Below are 23,412 nucleotides of genomic sequence, written 5' to 3'. Positions count from 1 at the left end.
ATGCTAATGTGGGAACAGACATGAGGAAGGGGCGGGGATGACGGGGGGCGCCGAGGTTTTTAAATGTCGGGTCAAATCCAGCGGATGGGACGATTGTCTCCAAAGGTGGTTCTTGTTTCAGACCAGGATGATAAGAGGAAGAGGATGGACAGGGAGGGAGATAAGGGCCATAAAGTCGACCACGTGACTGCTGGAGTTTAAACTTGCAGCTGATGGAGAGCCTTCATTGAAAGAGCAGACAGGTGTGAGTGCAGGTGAACAGTCTGGATCCGATCAGTTCTGAGGGACCCCCGTCCCCTGGAAGCATGTATGTTGGTTACCTGCTGGACAAGGACCCCGCGATGTACGCGCACCAGACCTCGGTGACCCGGCACCCAGGTCTCAGTCTGAGCCCGCAGAACTTCTCAGTCCCGGCCCCGCCGCAGTACACGGACTTTGCCAGCTATCACCACCACGGCCTCGGCAACGACCAGCAGGCCGGTCCTGGAGTCGGAGGATGGGGCTCGGCTTACCCGCCGCCGCCCCCCACACGCGACGAGTGGTCGCCGCATCACTACGGCGCCGCGGCCGCAGCAGCGGCAGCAGCAGCCGCGGCAGGTGGCCCCCCCGCGGCCTCCAACTTAACCGGGCCCGGGGGCCCGAGTCTGGGATTCAGTCCACCAGAGTTCACCGTACAGCCGCCCGCTCTCTTGCAGTCGTCCATGAACGCGTCCGTGGGACAGTTGTCACCTCAGCGGCGGAACCCGTATGAATGGATTCGACGCTCGTCTGCGCCGCTTTCCAACCCGAGTGAGTTACGAGATTTACGCTCAAATCACGTTGACAAGAAAAGAAATAAGGAAGATAAATTATTCTGACAATGGTCTAGAAAGACGTTTTACAAATATATTTTACTTATATCCAACTATTTGCAAAGTCTGAATTAAAATATATTTTAATTAATTCCCGGGAAAAAAAGTGGCGCAAAACTATTATGTGTTTTTATACCCATTAACAAATGCACCATAACATTATATAATAATACCGACCAATTAAATATATATATTTTTTAACCTATATTTATATTATTATTCACTTTTTGTTCGTTGGTTCAATTTATATGACGTGGGTGGCCTCCCAAACAGCTGGGATTGTTTTAAGATTATTGTTGAAAACATTTTTTGACTATAAATATATTTATGTTCATGCTATCTATAGATTAAAGTCAAATATGTGACCTATTACTCCAGATGATTCTGGTTGGTTCATTGACCCGGACAGTTGGTTTCGATCTCCAAATAAATGAAGCATAAACTGGATGGACAGATGTTCTGCTTAAAGTAAAATGTTTGAGTTTAAACATTGGACAGAGAGTGTGTTTAAGGAGATTTATTACCATTGTAAGTGTGTTTGTGTTCACCGTTAATATTGAGTCAGACGAGGTTAATGAGAATTAACTTCTTTTTAATAAGGCCGCTCTTCTGTCTCGCTTTCCCACCTCACCGGGCCAGTGTCATGCAGCAAGTGGTTCAACAACTGATGATTAACTTCTGTAAAAAAAAAAAACTGCATGAAAGAAAAGACTAAGGAAATAATACTGACTGTAAAAAACTTTTTTTTTTCTCATTTTATGAACCCTGAGGAAAATAACACATTGTTATTTTCAGGAGTTGGTGTTTCGCCTCATTACTTGATCATTAAACATAAATGTTCAATGTGTTTTTTTCAGATGGAAAGACTAGGACTAAAGATAAGTACCGGGTGGTTTACACCGACCACCAACGGCTGGAGTTGGAGAAGGAGTTCCACTACAGTAAATACATCACCATCAGGAGGAAGGCAGAGCTTGCAACAACGCTAAATCTCTCTGAAAGACAGGTGAATATTTTTCCATTAGTAATGGGTGCAACCATGTGAAAAGGTAGAAATGAACTAATCTGATTTATCATTGACTAGGTGAAGATATGGTTCCAGAACCGAAGGGCTAAAGAGCGTAAAATCAACAAGAAGAAGCTCCAGCAGCCGGCTCCGTCCACCACAACGCCCACCCCGCCCTCGGGTGGAAGCGGGAACGGTGGAGGTCTTCACAGCAACAGTGGCACTAGTAATGTGGCGATGGTGACCAGCAGCAGTGGTCTGGTCTCTCCATCCTCTCTGCCTATGAACATCAAAGAAGAGTTCTGAAGAGGATAGTCATTTGGACTTGTATATTGATATCAGCCCACCAAACATTTGCTCTATTTATCAACCAGATTTGTCTTCATTTCATTTTGCTATCATGCGTCAAAAATAACTTGATGAGCAACTTGATTATACAAAGACGTATAAATCTTGAGCATTCCATATTGACAAATTTATATTCTTTTCTTATAGTTTTTTTTTGTGTGGAATATTTCCATTTTGTTAACACAAACGGACCTAAAACATGTTTGAGCTTTCAGACGGGAAAAATGTGCATTTTGTGATGCGTGTGTTTAAAAGTAACCTGAATGTGACTTGATGCTGCCATTTCTATACAACAAGGGTGCCCTTGTTTTATTTTTATTTATTTTAATTAAAATATTTTGTAGTCAAACAAAAAAAAAAAGAGTCTTTTCATCGCTGGTCATATTGATCACATATGCAATCATATGAGAAAAGAAAACAGACACTTTGTGTGTTGAGGTCGCTTGTATCGTAAGAATTTTTAAAGAGAAAAGTTTAATTTTCTCATTGGTCAGACTGCAGCTAAAACATATTAGAACCTTTCTCATTTAACAACAGCTCTGTAAAGCCTATCATGTAAATATTAACAGTAAACTAAGTTTCTTGCTTTTAATTATGTTCTTCGTCAACTGACAATGAATTTTATTTAGTCCTTTTCTTACCAACATTCACCCTAATAATTAGCAATGACAGACGGCACAGAAGTGCACTGTCCAACACCAACATTATTTTTACATTAACACTCCAGTATGATAAACTACCTGTTGCTGAGTTGTGTTTTTATAAATGATTTGTAAGTTATTTTGATCCCACCTGTCATATCATGTGTATACTTTAAAATGAAGTTTGTATTAAAAGAAGAATAAAAAACTCATGCAGCGAATGTTTTATCTATGAAAAGTTTTAAAGATATTTGTTGAAATATGTTTTGCTTTCTATTTCTTTTCTACTTTTTTTTTAATTTTACAATTTTTCCTGAATGTTGCACTTTGGTGAAGCTCTCTCTTAACATGGTGGTGAATATTTAAAAGGATTACTTTGATATTTCAATATTTGAAAGTTATTTTTACCACCAGACAAACTACTATCAATAAAGTTCTACCTTACCTTACCTTAGACAGACAGGCCACATGTCTTGATGTGCAGTCCTTACTAGATGCCTCACGGACCATTACAAGCTCCCGAACATTTAGAAGATGCCAATACAAAGCAACTCAAAAAAGTGCCATGACTATCATAACCATTCAATTGAATATCAAATATTGAAGAAAATATGATATACATTTTCACAATAATACATTTGACATATTAAAACGTTCATGCCCCAAATTTCTGACACACCATTATCGCACCGCTAACGCCTTGTCTATCTTGTATTGTACTATATTGGTGACCGGGGTTGTTACATTTTTAGCAATGTTTACTTGTGAGCATACCTTAATTACTGATATAGTCCATAAACTAAAATGGCCATTTCACTTGACACAGATAAACACTGACACAAATCCCAATCAAATAAATTTCCTTGTTAAGTTAATCAGTCACAACAAAATGGGTCAACGGTCTTACAAAAACAGACTGGAACGCTGCTGTTTTAAAGTTTGCCACAAACTTCCTTGTGATGCGAACAACCACTGTAGATTGACTTCCTGTGCTGAAGGTTAGAGTACAGGAATATTAAGGGAAGTTGGTCGATGTGTCCTTCCTTTTACCTTATATATCATAATTTATGTATGTCATACATATTTTAATACATAATCATCTAATACATCATCTGAACTATATATAATAGATATTGAAAAAAGAAAATTGAGGATATTTGTTCTTATTATTTCCATTTATTCACAAGTTTTCCCTTTTTCATTTTTCAAAACCTCATAAAGACATGCAGCTTGAAGGGAATTCAAAGAAAGATGGGGATATGAATAAAGTTATAGCAGAAAAATAGTGTTTGTTATCATACAAGGTGTTGAAGGAGAGAATGTATTCATTTAATTTGAGCATTCAATGAATCAAAGGAGACTGATGTTATAATCTGTTTATAATGTCAATCGTTGGTCTAAAATTAACTAATTGAATTTCAGTTACTATAACTACTATATCTCCTCCCTTTCTCCTCAGTGAGATGTTTATATTTACATGTGAAAACAAAGTTTTTCCTCTGACTTTTGTCTAACCAATGATGACATCTTCCATTTCTTTAATTTTTAAAGTTTTCATATCCACCATACTTTATTATATTGGTTATATCCTAGTTTATTATATAATCAGTTTGCGTCCTATTTCTGAGCCTTTGAGGAACTCAACTCTTGATTTTAAAATTAAATATATCTCAGAAAGGTATACTATTGTCTGCTAACTTGAATATCATTTAAAATCGATAAAACCTAAACAGATTTTAACGCATTTTAATAAAGTGGTAATATGTCACTTAGGCTTCCTGATTCTTACGATTACACATGTGCACGTACACACACGTTAACCCCCAGAAGATAGCAGAATCCTGTGTTCTGTTTGCTTAGTGATCCTCTGCACTTTGGACACACCACACCTTGACAGCTGCATCATTTGATAAATGTGTGTGTGTGTTTATGTGTGTGCAAGTGTTCGTGTTGACAACACAAAACTGATCAGAATCACGTTTCATTAAACAACTTTTATTATGTTTCTCACACTCCTTCATTGAGCTGAATACTTTGTCAGAAATTATGAGACAATATAGTATGTTGTTTGTAGGGTAAGTTATAAAACAATGGTGACACATAATCTCTGATTTCAATTGAAAAAAGCCACAATACAATATTATATACATCTGTCAAAGCTAATTAATGTGTCCCCAGTAATTATGGGTGTCTGAGAAAGTCACCAGGTTGTTAGTGGCAACGACTGGCTTCAGATCAGAGTCAACAGAAGGTGATGAGAGCGGAGCTGCTCACAGCCATAAACTTTATTGGACCTGGTTGCAGTAAAAAACTGTTTCACCACAGAGACACAGAAATGTTTGTAGAGCAGAAGTGATTAGAGCGAGCGATTCTGACACATGTACACAAAAAACACACACTTTTTCTCACACGTAGTGAAAATCTCTTCATGCTTAATGTTTTCACATCTTTATGACAAATTGAATAAATCGTCAAACTAAATACATTGATTCAACTTCCACTTATAATATAATATAATATAATATAATATAATATAATATAATATAATATAATATAATATAATATAATATAATATAATATAATATAATATAATATAATATAATATAATATAATATAATATAATATAATGCGACGGTTATTATTAACTGAGGAGAAACAGAAACTATGTATCAATTGAAATACACTGTATGTTGAATTTAAATCAGCAGGTACAACATACTTTGCCACAGAGGTTATTACAATAAGAGGAACACCTTTTAAAAAATGTAAATTAAATATAAAGTTAAAATTGAAAAGCGAAAATTAATTTAGACTTTTTAGTATTTCTATATATTTCACATCAATTTGTTATGTATAATTCACTGTGATTAAACATGGAATGCTCAATAGTGAATACCTATAATCAATACATATTTTTTAAATAATAGATATTTTAAAACGGTAAAAAAAAAAAAAAAAAAAAAAAAAAAATGCGGTGAAAAGAACACCTTGAGATTTTAAATATTTTCTGTGGCTTAAAAGAAGGCCAACACAATTCTTATTATACTAATAACAACAACATCAATAACAATAATTGAAAAAAAAAACTGTTGGGTTAATGCAAACAAGAGGGCACTAAATTGTGCCTAGTTATACAAACAGAAATATATTTCATTGCAGTCTTTTTGATCTAGTACAAAAAAGATAATTCGAAACACTTAACCATTTTTAAAACGCAAACACAAACGCACACACCTGATAGCATCCACGGCAACCATTTCAGGACAACAATCCTAAGCTCCACACAAAATGGCTGATGGGCATATTACGACAAAAAAAACAGCATTAAAAAGTGACAAGTGACCAAACTTGTGTCATTTCTCGCTACTTAAAACCAGGTCAATCATAGACAACAAGGTTGTTACTCTAACCTCTCCACGGTGCTCCATTTATACGGCAGCCGCTTGTTTATGAGCCATTTTACCATAAACTTTCATTTACAATATCCTTCCTCCGCTAATACGACCCTGAGGGTGAATAAACATTCCTGTTGTAAAGATAATCCTGAAGACTACTGGTATTACTATAGTTCTGGTATTCTCTGGAGCATTATCTATATTGTTCAACACTGCTTTTAAAATGACATCATCCGCCTTTAATCTGTTTTTGGAAGACGTTCATCAAGTAAAGAACAGCTGGAAATCTAAAAACAGAATTATTCATTATGATAATGATAATCATGATTTTTTTCTTAAAAAAAAAAAATATTATTAGTTTTTTTAGAATTGAGAAAATGTATTTTAAAATATGTTGTATATATTTTAATGTGTGTGTAATCAACCATTATATTTTATCACACCAATAACACTTTATTATTCCCAAATTGTTTTAATGCACAGTAGATGCAATCACCGTCACTCAATTAGGCTTTGGTGTTTTATCAATTTCACTGAAGTCGAAGAATCACCTGAAATTTATGATTTTACTGCTTTTAGCACGAGTCTGTTGCACTTTATTGTCTGTAAATGTTACCGTTTTGTTGTTAGAATTTTATATGGTTACAAACATACAATTCATTGTAAGCTAATGATATTTAATATATTTTTACATAAAGGCCAATATTAACGATACACTTTCCTATCTTGCTGTGGTATTGAATAATAGTTTTCAAGAAGTAAGAAATTATGCAATAGACTGATTAAATATTATTATATATGCTTCAATGTAAAAGCGGAAACTAGCTTTAACTTTGACCCGATTTACCGTTGCATGACTTTTCAAAGGTCAAAAGTTACTCGCTCATACTCAAATGATTTTGACCGGCGTTTACCTGTGTGTGTGTGTGTGTGGGTGGGTGTGTGTTAACCTTTCTCCCTCATTAACCTTTGTCCTTGTGATAGTCCGTTTGACGTTGCAGCAGTTTGATTTGTCCTCAAGTTCATGTTTGTTATTCATTATCATAAGTGCGGGAAAGCTAGTATAACTAATTTTAATTCTTATTTATCCTTTGCCATATATCTATGTACTATCCACGTGGAAATGTAACTTTTCCTATACACGTTCTTTCATTTACTTTTGTTATAATAGTTTATATAATACATATATATATAATACACCACAAGACATGCCTAGTTTGTTTGTTGTGTTGTAATGCTATAGCCATGGAAAATTACAGGCACGAGATTGAGATGTTATTACGAGGTGAAACATCAGTGTAATCGTCCCATTTTGTATTTTGAGCAAGTCATTCTTATACTTCAATATAAGTTCAACCTTAATATAGAGTTTTGTCATGGAAGGAAATTAGTTTCTGAAGCACAGTGACAGCAATATAACACCTCAACAAACAGAGCAAAATATTAGAAAATAAATAAATAAAATAAAAATAACAAGCTGAAATTAAGTGGACGTGTGAACGACAGAATGACAATATTATATTAAAATAGTACAAAATGTGTTTTTGGTTCAATTTTATATTTAAAGATATTTTAAACCACGTAGAATTATGTGATTTAACAGAAGCTTTCTTATATTTTGACAAAGTTTAAATGTGGTGCTATTTAAGGTATTTTTGACCAAGACTGTGAGAATAATCGACCTTGTTGTTTGTAGTCTTGTACGGTTCTAATATCTTCAAGGATAAGCACGATAAGCAATTGGTGAAAAGTTTCCATTGCCCTTCCGTGAAATATTAAAATATATCTGATCTTTTTTTTTTACTCTAAATGTTTATTGTTCAAATTATTTTAATTGCTAATAACATTGTTGAGAGTACGCTTTAGGTACCGTTGAAGACATTCGACCTCTGAAGACAGAGACTAGAACTGACTCTATTCAACAGGTGTTTCTTCGCCACCACACACACATGCAAGAGCACAGACATCAAAGCGGAACCTCCCTGCTGTGTTCCAGTCAATGAGGCTCCACTTGTTTGAAACTGTGTATCTGATTTGTGTCTTTTGGTCGATTTGTCCTTGCTTAATATGCCGTAAGTTCTTAATTTTATCTCAAACTCAAAACTAAATTTCACCCCATTGTTTACCTTCTTATTTCGCCCCAGTGAAAGGTCGCGACCTGGAGGAGAATTCACACCTCTGACTTGCCTATCGCTAAAAATGTTAATTCTCCTAAACCATGCTAATGAATATCCTGCTTCCCGCCATTGTTTACCCAGACTGCACCTGTAACGGGAGGCCAAGCGTCTCTAGGATGTGGTGTGAACTTTGACACTGGGCATGTTTGAGGACGATGCAAACAGAAAAGAGGGAGACAGCAGACAACAGTCTGGAATGACAATGAAAATATGAGACTCACAATTGATTTTGACCTTTGCATGTGATATGCTAGATCACCTGACCAAATAATTCCGCTTTTTTATTTGTTTTCTTGTTGTTTGCCTTTCCAGACAATCACAGATGTTGTGGAGAGAGAGTTGAAGAATTGTTTTTATGAAGAATGAGATGTTCACATCATATATTGAATAGATAAACACTTGAATACCTGTTGGAGATGAATCTATTCTTCAGTGAGCAAGATCCTGCTGACACAGAGATAAGAGCTCACAGACACTTTATGACTTCTGGGAAGTGTGTTATCAAGCCTGCAAACTGAAGTTTATTACAGCCAACGTCTTTACCTGAAGCCAGCAATCTTAAATAAACGTACATTCTTTGCTAAATAGGAGGTTAAATACAGTGGCCGTCTTGATCTGAATGATTCGTTATATTTCTTATCTTGTTGGAGTAGACTGTATACATTTTATTTTGCAATTCTGATTTTCCTGAAACAAAAATACACTGATTCTTGGATAACCATTATTCATAGCAAATTATATTAAAACCCCACAGCATGTAAGTTCAACAACAGAAAAAGAGTGGAATGATATACAGACATCAAAACTATAATATGCAGTAGGGATTTTCAATTAATAATGCAATTTAAAACATGTCTTTTTTTTCTTTTATTGCTCATATTTGCTCATTTCTTCTTGCACATCTTATATAATATATTTACACAAATACACTCACATAAGAAATACTGACTGGCCTCTTATTACCCATTACATTAAAATGGAGATTGATATTACTTTAAGTTAACACTTTTTTTAAGGAATGTTAAATGAACATAATTCATTTCAGGATCAGTGACACAAATTATGTTTTTCCCCTTGTGGGATTGATTGACTTTGACACAAATGAAAAAAGTAAAGACAACTGAACCATACATCATATCATTTTTAATGCGTGGAGGCATTTTTGCTCATTGTTCCTTTTTTATATTGTTTGTTTTTCCTATATACATTTTAGATATAAACAAAAATGCCAGACCTAGTTTCAAATTGGGGGTTCTAGAGTAACCCCTAAATCTTTTCAGCAGGGGGCCAGAAGTATCGGAGTCTGGATAAACGTTAAAAAAAAGTTTAGTAGCATTTTTAAAAAACGATATTTGCAAACACGTTTAATACCTAAAGTTTTTTTTAATGACTGAAACCACAGTCAAACAAGAATTTAACAAAACTATGAAAATGCGCAAAATAGGTAAATAGTTTAGTGTAGATTTGTCCTGCAGAGACCATATTTCCGGTATTATGTGACATCCTTGTGTTTATTTACGAATATTTTGAATGCTATTATCAAATAATTGACGCCCTATCTTTCCCTTATATAAAATATATCTGTATATTTATAAAAAGTAAATAAGCGGTTTCCTTGAAAGAAACACTGAGACACAATATTGATGATCAAAGAGAAAGATGTATAAATATGAATTATATTTGATATAGTCTTCAATATTACATGCGATTTTAACTTAACCCCCCTCCACCTTTACCCTTTCGATTTTGGCATAAATTGGCCCTAAATAGCACCAAAATTAAGGATGAACCGATCAAAATGCATTTGTCTAGCAATGAGTCTTGTGAATTAGTGAAAGAGCGCCACCCTCTGTTTGAATGACAATACTAGGTAAACGAGTGAAAGTGCAATCTCTAACACAAACACTATAAAACTATAATTTAGAAAGATACAAACTGTGCAAAAACTTTAAAAATAATATAGGGATGCAGTTCTTGTTAAGGTAGAAAATCAATGTGCTTCCCCGAACAAAAAGATGACACAAACACACGCAAAGTTTTAGTAAACCATTTAATCCAGTAGGCTTTTTAGTCGCTTTTAGTCCTTTTGTCAGTAGACATTTTGTGTTTTTTTTTTTGGTTTTTCATATAGTAAGTAAGTAAGTTAGTAAGTAATGGTTCTTTCTAAAGCGCCTTTCTAGAGCAGGGTCACATGAGTATATGTCATGAGGTAAGTAGTAGCTAATTATGAAGCTTATTTTTCGGGGGTTTATCAACCTGAACTAATGTTAACTCGTATTTATAGTTCATTATATTCAATAATTTAACTTATTCAATGAACATTTTATCTGTATTTTTTATTGAATGCTAGGTAAATTACGCTATTGTGTTGCTGTCTCGCTGGCCCTCAGGAACCAATTTTGCTCCATTCCAGTTAGTTACTTGAATGAAAATAAAAGTCCTTAAAGTCTTCATCTTCTTGTTTAGTTATATGGTGGCCTGTTGTGAGACGGAAATAGCAATGATATAAAAACAAATGATTGTGTTCAATCTTAGTTCAACTGATGATATTTTAAACAGTGTTAAAAATATATATCCCCCAGTGGACTTGTGGAAGTGTTGCCTTTTTTGTTTGAGATCTTTCCGAATTAAAGAAACGAGCCAGACCGCCACTTTTCAAACTAACCAATCAAACTCGAGCAACGACAGAGCCGCATGCAGTATAAAGACGTGAGTGGGAGTCGTCACTGGTATTCGCAACCGTCTCTCATCAACATGCCTGAGCCAAAACCCGCGCCCAAGAAGGGCTCCAAGAAAGCAGTGACCAAGACCGCCGCTAAGAGCGGCAAGAAGAGGAGGAAGTCCAGGAAGGAGAGCTACGCCATCTACGTGTACAAGGTGCTGAAGCAGGTCCACCCCGACACCGGCATCTCCTCCAAGGCCATGGGCATCATGAACTCGTTCGTCAACGACATCTTCGAGCGTATCGGCGGAGAAGCCGCTCGTCTCGCTCTCTACAACAAACGCTCCACCATCTCTTCCCGGGAGATCCAGACCGCTGTGCGTCTGCTCCTCCCCGGTGAACTGGCCAAGCACGCCGTGTCTGAAGGCACCAAGGCTGTTACCAAGTACACCAGCTCCAAGTAGATCTTTCCAACACAAACACCAAAGGCTCTTTTCAGAGCCGCCACCACATCTGTTGAGCTTGTCATGCAATCGTTCTTTTGTCATAATATTCAGACATGGTATTTGTAAAGACGATAAACTAGTGTCTAAATATCGGAGTAAAACTTTTTTTTTTACTGTGTCTCAAACCGCATACTAGCGTACTCTAAGTTAGTATTGTTAGTGCGTCTCAATTCTTAGTATGCGAAATTTAGTGTGCCATGCACACTAAATTGGCTTACTAACACGCCCACAAAACTGAGCATGGTTCGATGGACACTAACCACCCTAAACAGCCGCCATCTTAATGACGTTTTAAACGGATGTTACGTCATATATAAATGCATATATATTCATATACTTACAGGTACATTTTCAGCAGCAGTAGAAGGATGACACGTCTTCGCTGCTGATACCAGCTTAAATATCTCGCGAATATTTTGATTCTCATATTTTTTCTTTATTTCTTTTTCCAAAGTTGCAAAACGTGCTGCCAGCAGGTGACAGCGATAGCGTTCAAACAGCTGGTTTCATTCGCGTCCGCGTATACTAGATAGACTGCGGGCACTGCCGATGAATCATAAGTTTCGACTTTGTCCAGACTATAGCTCAAGATGTCCGGAAGAGGAAAGGCGGCAATTAAGTAGTATCTTTGGAAAGTGACAAACAAAGTAAATCAAGCAAACATATCAACACGCTTTTCAAAAAAAAAAGTAAGTGCGGATCTTTACTTGTGAACGAGCACTGTGCAAAGACAGTCGCCTGGGACATGGCGTCCTATGGCTCACGTTTCACCCAGAATTGGGTGAGGCTTAAATATACGGGAGAATGAGCACCTCCATCCCGTGAATATGGGAAAAGAGCTCTTATTTAAATCTGGCTGGATAAATGCCAAGGATATTTATTCCTTCATAGCACTTCCGAACAGGAGAGAGTTCGAGCTCTGTTTTTACCAAGAACCCGAATTGAGGAAATTCTTAGAAAAGTACACAAACAACATAAAAGACAGCAGATGGAAAGTGTGGCAGATCGACTCGTCTGTCACAATCGACATCAACATAGTTGTGAAATTTTGGACAGGTAGAGTTTCTGATCAGGACTACTTTCCTGGGCAGATTCTGCACAATCCTCGAAGAGCCTTATAAACCTTTGGATGAGTTTGGAATCTGGTATGGCATCCGCAAATATAGGGTTAAATTAAACAACACCAACTCTGGAGCCGCACGGATTCCAAATGCAGTCTCTCTTGGCCCTTACAGCAGAAGAATATTCTACCCCGGTCAAGTTACAAGGTGTTTTGTATGTGACAGCACGGAGCACCAGGTGAAAGACTGTGTTGAAATAAAGTGCTGGAAATGTGCGGGCCTTGGCCACAAAGCCAAGGAGTGCACACAGGCAGCTGCATGTAGCCTGTGTGGGGGGTCGCATACCTTTTTCCAGTGCCCCAAATCATACAATAACATCGTAAAAAGCCAGAAACGATCTTATCCAGTTTTATGTTTTATTAATTTTCGATGCTTGTATCATATTATGACACTGTCGCTTTAAGACGGCCATTGTTTTTTTTACTTGTGTTCCACTGATGAGACGCGTGGTGTTTAGATGCTTCAGCGGCTCAGAGACTGAGACATGTGTGTGCCATCGCTCCTGCATTTCAATTGACACACTCGCTTGTCACTCCTAGGTGAGCCTAAACAATAAGTTTATATTATTGTTCATATTTCTGGTTATATTTCTGGGTATAAATGAACGTTGTATCGAAGCAACCATTTGAGTTATTTGTATGAAACTTGAAGAATTGTTTTGTAATTTCATGCAGGTGTAAATTACAGTATTTTATATTGTACTGTTTCACTTTGTTTTGAAAGTGAGTTGCACTTTATATTTTGTTATCCCGTGGTGTTCAGATGCTTCAGCGGCTCAGAGACTGAGACACGTGTGTGCCATCGCTCCTGCATTTAAATTAAAACAGTATTTCAGGATTGATACTCACTCCTTTCACTTTTATTTTGCTGGCCAGCACAACAAATGGACAATATTATTTTTCTTTTGAAGACGGTACATTTTCCAGCCAAGTAGGCTATTTTTTTTTGTTTTTGTTTGTTTATTGAAAATTTTGTGGAAGTATATTTTGATTATATTTTTGTAATAGTTTAGAATAGGAGACAATAAATATTAATTTTCTCTACTGTGTGTGAGGTGGATGAATGTTCTTCTGTCTATAATTATTTTATTTACTGGACTGATAGTACACTGCTATCAACCCTAAATTTTCCATATTGGTTACAGAAGAAACACCAGGAAGCGCGGCGGAGGAATGAGTGGTCGACAGGAGAGGAGGACAAGCGGAGGCAGTGATTCCATGGCGGAGGTCCAGCTTCCTGTGACGGGTGATGACAGCAGCAGCAGCAGCCAGGATCATGGAGACGAGTCGGAAAGTGGTGATTCAGATTCCTTTCGAAGTGAGGAATCTGTCACTGACGAGGGATCTGGTGACGATAAGGAGCAGCCAGACGCTGCGTCGAAAGTTCCCACGGGTCATGTGAGTTGTAAACGAAACAGAGTATCCCCGAGTGAGTGTGTAAATGTCTGTGAGAAAAAAGTTTGCAAATTGTAATCCATCGATAGCAATATGGGCCTCATCTCTGTGGTAACATGCAACTTGAGAGGCATTAAATCTAAATGAAACAGAGACTCAAAAATAAACACTCTTATCCACACACACTATGACATCATATGCGCACAAGAACTGAGACTCACGACGAGGGAAGATGTAGAACACGTGACTCAACTCTGGACTAAAGGATCCTCCGCGATCTCCATAGGTTGTGATAAGGCTGACGGTGTTGGAATATTTTTTTAAGAACAAAATTGATATTTTTAAAACAAGGGAAATAATCCCAGGACGAATTTTATTAGTTGAAAAGACAGAGTACCTGTGAAACCCCTGAAACTGTCTCGAGAGGGGAAAGCACTGAAGTATGGACTCTCCTACACTCTCCTCTTTTTTTTTTTTTTTTTCTCACTATAATTTCCCTCACTCCTCTCCTTATCCCTCTTTTTCCCCCCCCATCCTTCCTCCCAGCCGGTCAAAGCGGCAGGCCGTCAACAATGAGTCTGGTTCCGCTCGAGGTTTCTGCCTTCTAAAAGGAAGTTTTTCCTCGCCATAGCTCACTGTACAGTGTTTTGTTTCTTGCTCTTCGTTGAATTGCTGGGATCTATTTTTCCTTAATCAACTATAGTCTTATTTCAACTGTATAGTGTCTTGAGATAACTTTGTTATGATAAGACACTTTAAATAAAATTGAATTGAAGTAGCTGAGTGAAAGTTGTGACATGAGAGATGTTTTTAGAGTTTTGTACCCGCACAAAATAGATTTTACCCGCTTTGACGTGAAGGTTAAAACACGGATAGACCGAGTATATGTATCAAAGAGTATAAAACCGGTGTATTATAAAACAAAACTTTTGATAAATTCCGATCATTTAACAGTTGAGACGGGATTACTTTTAGGAGACTGCGAACAAAGAGGTTATTGGAAGTTAAATATTGATGTACTACAAGAAAAAGACGTCATCGAGGAACTCATCGCTGAAATAAATCTAATCAAGAACCTAGAGGTATTTTTTCACTCTAAGCGAGAACTGGGAGTATATGAAGGAAAGATTAAAAAGTTTCTTCAAATACAAATGTAAAGTTTTGAATAAACAAAAAAAAACAAAGGTACAAAGAACTCATGACGGCGTATATAACTAAGAAAACAAAACTCAATATAACGACGGAAGAAGAAGAAGAGATTAAGGACATTAAATCGGAATTGACTAAAATGAAAGATGTCACAACATTTACGAATACAGGCCGGGATAAAAGATAAAGATGTGTGCAATATAAACCAATTAATTAAAAAGTACAGAACTGATCTAAGTAATAAATACATTTCAACAATAAATAATGAAAATGGTGAACAGATCGCAGAAGAAAAATTAAAGAGGGAAACAATCAAAGCACTTTGCGAAGAAATGTATAAAGAAATCGAAATATCAGAAGCACAAATTAAATATTTTATAAATGACAAATAAATACCAAACCTTCAATACAACAACTCTGCAAAATGGCTTTTTTACTTCATGTATAGCGATTTCAGTTAAATCGAGGGAAAGGTCCAGGTCCGGATGGACTTCCTTGTGAGTTTTATCAGTTTTGTGTTGAAGTTTTTAATGAAGGAATAACATCAGGGATCCTTCACCCCTCTCTTTATAAAGGTGTGATGTCACTTGTCTTTACAAAAGGAGACTGCAAAGACCTCAAAAACTGGAGGCAAATAACTATGACCAACATTGACTACAAAATATTAGCAAATGTCATAATGAACCGACTGAACCCAATTTTGGGAAAAATTATTGCACAAGAACAAACCTGTGCAATAAAGGGGAGGTTAATGTGGGACAATCTTGCAACTCTCAGAATGTAAAAGTTTTGTTTGTTTTCCGTTATATTTCTAACACTAGATCAAAGGAAAGCTTTTGACTATGTATCCAGAGATTACTTGTGGCATGTTTTAAAGAGTTATGGTTTTAAACAAAGTTTTATTGATAAAATCAAACTGTTGTATGCTGATTCGACCGTGCAAGTTAATGTAAATGGAACTTTAACTGAACAGTTCTGCATAAAAAGAGGCGTCAAACAGGGCTGCCTTCTGTCTGCGGCATTGTACGTCTTCGCTATTAATCCTCTCTTGAGACGAATTAAAGAAGACCTAAGGTTAAAAGGAACCAACACAACTAGGGCTGCCACAAACGATTATTTTGATAGTCGACTAGTCACCGACTATTTTTTTCGATTAGTCGACTAATCGGATAATGCGTAAATTTAATGTATAACATACATCTTATCGCACCAGCATGCAGCTGCTCTTATACAACAATCATTAGCTTTCAGCTTTAAGTGTTTAAGGTATATGCTAACTAAAAATGAAGACAATTAAAATGATAGTTCATTAAAGCTTTAATGAAATATGTTTGTAACAAACAATTATTTAACTGTGTAGACAGTGCAAACAGGAACAGCTGAGTAAAAGGATAAGGCATTGGCCTTAACAACACAAAAATAAATAGGCCTACTTAAGGCTTAAAAAAGTGCATTTTTTGCTCAACTATATAGTTGTCATGATAATCCGGGTTGAACTGTTTAATCATCTCTTTAAACCCGTCATCATCCACCATGGACAGTGGTCTCATATCCGTGACCAACATGTTCAGTATGGACCCAGTCAGGACATTTGCTTGCAGAGGAGTACATGTAGCTTTGTGACATAGGCGTCCATTGAAGAGGAACGTACTCTCTTGGCACTGAAACATAACGTTAGAAAACATTAGCGTTAACACGTTTCCTATTCAAAACACATCACTGTTATAACGTTACAAAAAACACATGAAATATGTGTGCTGCTAAGGCTAATGAATCAAATCGTCATCGCTAATGTCAACGTTTACAGCTAGTATCAATATAAATTAGCGCTGTTTACGCTAATGTTAGCAGCTAATTAGCCAGTTCGCTTACCGAGACGACTGTCCCTCTTCATCAACGACGTGCTTCCTTTTCAGGTGCTCGTGCATCGCACGTGTGCTGCCGTGAAAGGCAAGTTCTGCCTTGCAGATATTGCATTGCACACATTTTTCTTTGTTTTTTTTTAAATGCTCCCAAACTTTTGAGCTCCGCTGCCGCCGGGTAGCCATTATTACCAACCTGCGTTCCTCATTATGCAGGCGGATGATGCGGGGTTGTGGGCGTGTCTAGGTGTGCATGCTCTGAGTGCATGTTCTGTGCGTGCTCTGTGTTGTGATGGTGAGGAGGCGAGCAATGAAGCCGCATATGCACGTTTGTCCGGAGAAATACCGTTGGAAATAAAAACCCTTGAAGCCAGTAAAGTTGTTGTTCCTGTGGAGACTCTCCGTGACCATCTTCAGCTTAACTATACGGACATTAAGTTACCACCGACGAACGAGCCAGCTAAGTTGATAACTTAGTTTCGGGAACCAGCGGGTCTTAACTACGGTAAAGACGCCAGAAGGCTGGAAAGGTAACACCATGATAGCCTACCAGAGCCCGTCTGATAATTCCGGTGACATCACGGTTGACGCAGATTACCACTACTGCGCAGATTACCACTACTGCGCTGCGCATGTGTGTCAAGGACAGAAAGGCAGATGCATTAGTGGAGGATGCCGCAGCAGTTTAGGGAGAAAAAACAAAGTAAAAAAAAAAAAACGACGCGTCGACTATTAAATTAGTTGTCGACTATTTTAATAGTCGACGTAGTCGTGACTAGTCGACTAATCGTGGCAGCCTTAAACACAACTGATGGAGGGAGGGTAGTAATAATGGCGTATACAGATGACATTGTTGTAGTCGTAAATAAAACAGAGTTGGACATTATAAACAAACATCTTTGTAATTATGGAAAAGCTTTTGGAGCTAAATTGAACCAAAACAAAACCAAGAGTGTGTGGTTTGGTGAAATAAATAACAAACCAAAGATTAATAAAAAAGACCAAAATTAAGTTTGTATTCTTGGAATCATCTTTTCTAATGTATTTAGCTACGAGGAGAACTGGAAGAAAAAAGTAAAAGAGGTCATAGAAGAACTTGGAAAATGGGACAATAAAATCACAAATTACAAACTAAGAATTTCAATCATAAAGACCTTTGTGTTGTCGAAATCAATATTCTTAGCAAATATCTTCCCTCCAAAAGCCCATACGATGAAGAACATAAATAAACAGGTAGTCAATTTTATTTGGGGAACCACCAGAGAAGTCACGACACGTAAACTACTCTGTAAAGACCGTAGATACGGGGGACTCGGAGCAATGGATTTGCAAATAAAATTAAACATTGCTTTTTGTAGGAATATTGCTTCAGCTATCAGTCGAAAAACAATATGGATCGGTCTTAAATCAAGATGGGAAAAGAAGAAGGGAAGAGCAAGAAGTGGTTTCCCATATAACCATCTTATATATATAGTAACTTTGTAATGAAATATGAACAATTGAAAATTAACTGGATCAACGACTCAAGTAAAAAGATTTACAAGTTAATTTAAGACATGTGCCACGGTGGTTTTTATGAATACAAGCAGCTGCAAATGTGCCACTTCAAAACGTGTGTTAAAAATGTTTTCTCTGAAGATCTATCTGAGAGCACTAGAGATGTGATGTGGCTGGTTTCGGTCGGTAGACTTGCAGTCCGCGCAGTTGTAAGATGGAGTAGCTTCGTCAAAACTAAACAGTGTCCTGTCAATCAATGTCGGCAGGATGAGACCATAGATAATCTCCTTTAAGAGTGTCAAAGGGCAAAATGCATCTGGACAAGATTAAAAAGTATTGGCCTGGAAATTGACATAAAAGGGAGCACAGTAATGTATGGAGCCTTTGAGAACATGCCACAAGAACAAAACTATTTGTATTGGTTCATAATTTGTATTGTTGTGAGTAAACTTTGGAGAACACGTTGCATGATGGTGATTCACAATAAGGTCATATCAATTGACGTCACTTTTAAACAAATTTTAACAGAACTCAAAAGACAAAGGACAATGGACATGAGTCGAAACGAGTGTAGACAGTGGAGTATTTTAACTTTTTAGAATTGGGTGTTAAATTTGTGTGTTTTAGAAATTTATTCACTGAATTGTGAAGGCTTTTTGGCACTTTGGTGTGTTTTGGATATGTTTAATATGTAAAGTTTTATAACCTTACTGTGTTTGTTATGACTATTGAATTTAATTTTATATTACATAAAGTAATTTAAAAAACAAAACCAGCGGTAAGACTCGCGCTAAGGCCAAGTCCCGCTCTTCCCGTGCTGGACTCCAGTTCCCCGTGGGTCATGTCCACAGACTGCTCAGAAAGGGAAACCATGCCCAGAGAGTCGGTGCCGGAGCTCCTGTCTACCTGGCAGCAGTGCTGGAGTATCTGACCGCTGAGATCCTGGAGTTGGCTGGAAACGCCGCCCGCGACAACAAGACCAGAATCATCCCGTGTCACCTGCAGCTGGCTGTCCGCAACGACGAGGAGCTCAACAAGCTGCTCGGAGGAGTGACCATCGCCCAGGGTGGAGTGTTGCCCAACATCCAGGCGGTTCTTCTGCCCATGAAGACAGAGAAGGCTTCCAAGAAATAAGAGTTGAACAACATCCTTTAACTCAACGGCTCTTTTCAGAGCCACTCACATCCAACTATAGAGCTCAGTCGTTGTTCTCCTAAAACTGCTTGCGTGGATTGTCTAAAACAAAGACAAAAAAATGTGTCTGAAACAAAATGTGGTCCAATTTCATGTTATTTCGTATAAATATCGTGTGGTTAACTTTTAATAGATCTGCTGCAACTTTAACTTGAGGTCATTGTTTGGAGGGAAGTTTTTAAATAAATCCATAGAATCATTCTTTTAAAATGTAGTTTATTATGCCGTAGCCAATTAATGTGGCGCTGTTTCCTGGACTCTATTGTCATTATTCATCAGTTGTGAACTGTTTATCCGTTTTAATATAGTGGACATGTTTCTATTCCGGATAGATGTGCTTTTTTTCATTAGCTGACTACTGTAAGATTAATCTGATTTAGGAAAATGTAATAATTTTTGTTACAATTGTTGAAAAAAGAAAAACCAAATTGACTGAGAGATAAACCTTATTTAATCGGAACGTCTGAGCGAGGCTGAACAGAAAAAAAACATGTCACCTGTCTATCATTCCTCCTGTTTTAACAGGTGTCACTTTTTAAATTACTTTATGTAATATGAAATTAAATCCAATAGTCATAACGAACACGGCAAGGTCATAAAACTACATATTCAACATGTCCAAAACACAAGAGCCAATAAAAATACACAATTCAGTGAATACATTTCTAAAACACACTAATGTAACACAGAATTCTAAAAAGTTAAAATAGTCCACTGTCTACACGTTTTTTTTATTCATGTATACATTTTTTTTTACTTAACTTAACATCCCACCTTATGTAGGCCTTGTAGTGGCAGGTCCTCAACAACCTGTGTCCTCTGAGCTTTTCCATGGACCTGTTGCAGTTTACGTAGCAGCATGACATCGTGTGAAAGAAATATTGCTTTATTACAATATTAATGTGTTTTAAACTGCTTACTATGCTGTCACAATATTAATGTGTTTGTCTTGCCATAATGCATATGACTAATCTACCACAATGAATATGTTTTCGCTTTGCCACAAATGCATATGTGTTCGAAACTGCTGATTGCCTTAAGCAAGAAACTGTTGACTGTTTTGACAATGTATTTGTTTGAAACTCTTCACGGGATATAACCAATTTAAAGGGTTCAACTAAAGGGCACTAATAAGTATATCCACATATAGGGTTCAACTAAAGAGCATAGAGGAAAACATTAACCAAGTTGGGAAGGGGGATGAGCATAAGATCTCGTCATGAGAATATGCACAACGACCTTGGCTGTTATCCGAAAAGTACCAAGAGGTACCATGACTAACAACTTTGTGTGCTTTTGATGTAACTCCTCCACAATGTGTTTTGCTGTGAACAAACTGAATAAAAAGGGAGGAACGCGGGCCTTCGTCGAACAGTTGGTGTGAGCTAACTTCCGCGTTGGTTCTGCTGTTCCCTCCGGAGTGAAGAAACAATCTCTTACTGGTGTGAGTCTGAATCTTTTGCTATTGAACTGATTTGTCTGTGAAACTTTGTGAACAGTTTTTCTGACACATCGGAGTGGACGACGCCATAATCTTTCTCCTCCATCCAGTGCTTTCAACACCAACGTGTCGGACATCCCGAAGGGACAAGCTGGAGTTGTCTGGAGTGGACCCACACCTCACAGGTTGGATTGTGGACTACCTCACCAACCATCACCAGAACGTGAGAACACAGGAAGGTTGCGTCAGAGAGTGAACTGTGCAGTGTGGTGTATAGCGTGTACAGCGATTTCAGAGTTGTTGTATTGTATTGGAAGTTTGGTATTTATTTGTCTTTTATAAAATATTTAAATTGTGCTTCTGACATTTCAATTTCTTCACAAAGTGCTTTGATCGTTTCCCTATTTATTTTGTGATCGGTTCACCTTTTTCATTATTTATTTTTGAAATGTATTTGTTATATAGATAAGTTCTGTACTTTAAAGGTATCCTATCTACGGCTACTCTCAACCGAGAGATGTTCATGTATTAAGGTACATGGGCATTCTTTATTTCAGGCTTAATTTAATTTGTTCTCTTAAAAATCTGTTTAAATGTTATTTACTATATTGTTGACATCTTTATGTCACCAACATGAACATTAATCTACTTTTATTTTACGGACATGAAATAACTTTGCGGCTGGATTTGAGTAGGAACTAAATATACACAGAAGCAAGTTTTATATGTAGCACCTCGCAAAGTCATTGTTGCTGTGGCTCACAGAATTTTAAACATCGACTAGAATGGCAATAATAGGACTGCAGCTATGCTGGAAGTGATGTCTGCACAATTAACGAGGACATATGAAAAAGGTAATATAAACTAAACTAACAATCAAAAAACGGGTTATTAACATTTATATCTCAATTCCATATAAAAACGATGGTTCCCCTGCATTTACATGCGAGTTATTCTCAGTGGCTTTGGGTTTCCCGATATAAGCATGTGTAATCATGAAAGCGGGTAAACAAATCGTCAATCATGTATTTACATGCATTATTATTCACTCATGTTCACTAAACTAAACTAACGTGCACCGTTAAGACAACACGTTAACTCTAAAAATCAACAGCCATTGAGAAGCAAGCCCGCCACTTTTTGAATCAGCCAATCATAAGAAGGAAACCACACACTCGCCTAAGCAGCAGCACGACTATAAGAATGTCTGCTGAGCTGACAGGAGACATTCGGATCCGGTCATCGTCAACATGCCTGAACCAAAAGCTGCGCCCAAGAAGGGCTCCAAGAAAGCCGTCACCAAGACTGCCGCTAAGAGCGGCAAGAAGAGGAGGAAGTCCAGGAAGGAGAGCTACGCCATCTACGTGTACAAGGTGCTGAAGCAGGTCCACCCCGACACCGGAATCTCCTCCAAGGCCATGGGCATCATGAACTCGTTCGTCAACGACATCTTCGAGCGCATCGCTGGAGAAGCTTCTCGTCTCGCTCACTACAACAAACGCTCCACCATCTCTTCCCGGGAGATCCAGACCGCTGTGCGTCTGCTCCTCCCCGGTGAACTGGCCAAGCACGCCGTGTCTGAAGGCACCAAGGCTGTTACCAAGTACACCAGCTCCAAGTAGATCTTTTCAACACAACAAAGGCTCTTTTCAGAGCCACCACTACCTCTGTTGAGCTTGTCATGCAATTTATTTGTATTAATCAAAACTAATGATTACAGCTACAATGAATCTAGTGTCTAAAAAAAAAAAAAAAAATCCTAAAAAAATTTATGTTCTGTTTTGTAGGATGAAAAGTGGGATAAGCGAATACCTTACTTGTTTTACTTTATGATCAGTTGAAAACTATAACGTTATATAAAGGATATTGGAGGGAGTTCCGAAGAACAAAAAGAGTAAAAAGTTCAATAAACTTATCTTTTCTTTAATCGTATCTGTTTTAATTTTGTCTTCACTGTTTTCCTCATCTGTTCGTATGGTGTCCTTGTATTCTGAAAGGCGCCTTAGTAATAAAATGAATTATTTGTTATATTTTCAATTGTGGACAAATAAAAACTAACATTTTTCGCTCTTTAAATTACTTTATTGAAGTTAATTTTATATTACATGGTAATAACAAACACAGCAAGATCATACGAGGAAGACATACTTTGAGAAAAAAACTAGGCG

The 23,412-nt window shown here is 37.3% G+C and overlaps 3 protein-coding genes and 1 pseudogene across 4 annotated transcripts; all 4 read left to right on the top strand.

The window, feature by feature from the left end:
* Positions 1 to 252: 252 nt before the first annotated feature.
* Positions 253 to 2,163, top strand: cdx1b (caudal type homeobox 1 b). Of its 2 annotated transcripts, XM_087807594.1 has the most exons (4): positions 253 to 789; positions 1,709 to 1,857; positions 1,936 to 2,009; positions 2,070 to 2,163. In XM_087807594.1, exons 1-4 carry the CDS (start codon positions 306 to 308, stop codon positions 2,161 to 2,163), a joined length of 801 nt encoding a protein of 266 aa, XP_087663720.1. In that variant the 5' UTR covers positions 253 to 305. The 2 variants fall into 2 exon arrangements, with proteins under 2 accessions (XP_087663720.1, XP_087663719.1); XM_087807593.1 differs by having other exon boundaries at positions 1,936 to 2,163.
* A 9,009-nt stretch (positions 2,164 to 11,172) lies between these two features.
* LOC148066307 (histone H2B.2-like) lies at positions 11,173 to 11,549 on the top strand. Its single transcript, XM_087807551.1, has one exon. It carries the CDS (start codon positions 11,173 to 11,175, stop codon positions 11,542 to 11,544), a length of 372 nt encoding a protein of 123 aa, XP_087663677.1. The 3' UTR covers positions 11,545 to 11,549.
* Positions 11,550 to 17,943: 6,394 nt separating this feature from the next.
* LOC148066306 (uncharacterized) lies at positions 17,944 to 21,430 on the top strand (annotated as a pseudogene).
* A 1,064-nt stretch (positions 21,431 to 22,494) lies between these two features.
* LOC148066305 (histone H2B 1/2-like) lies at positions 22,495 to 22,869 on the top strand. Its single transcript, XM_087807005.1, has one exon. The coding sequence runs from the start codon at positions 22,495 to 22,497 to the stop codon at positions 22,864 to 22,866; it is 372 nt and encodes a 123-aa protein (XP_087663131.1). The 3' UTR covers positions 22,867 to 22,869.
* The last annotated feature ends 543 nt before the right edge of the window (positions 22,870 to 23,412 follow it).

This window comes from Callionymus lyra, chromosome 14, assembly GCF_982586985.1.
Source record: "Callionymus lyra chromosome 14, fCalLyr1.hap1.1, whole genome shotgun sequence".
NCBI lineage: Eukaryota > Metazoa > Chordata > Actinopteri > Syngnathiformes > Callionymidae > Callionymus > Callionymus lyra.
This window is presented reverse-complemented; position numbering and strand designations above follow the sequence as displayed.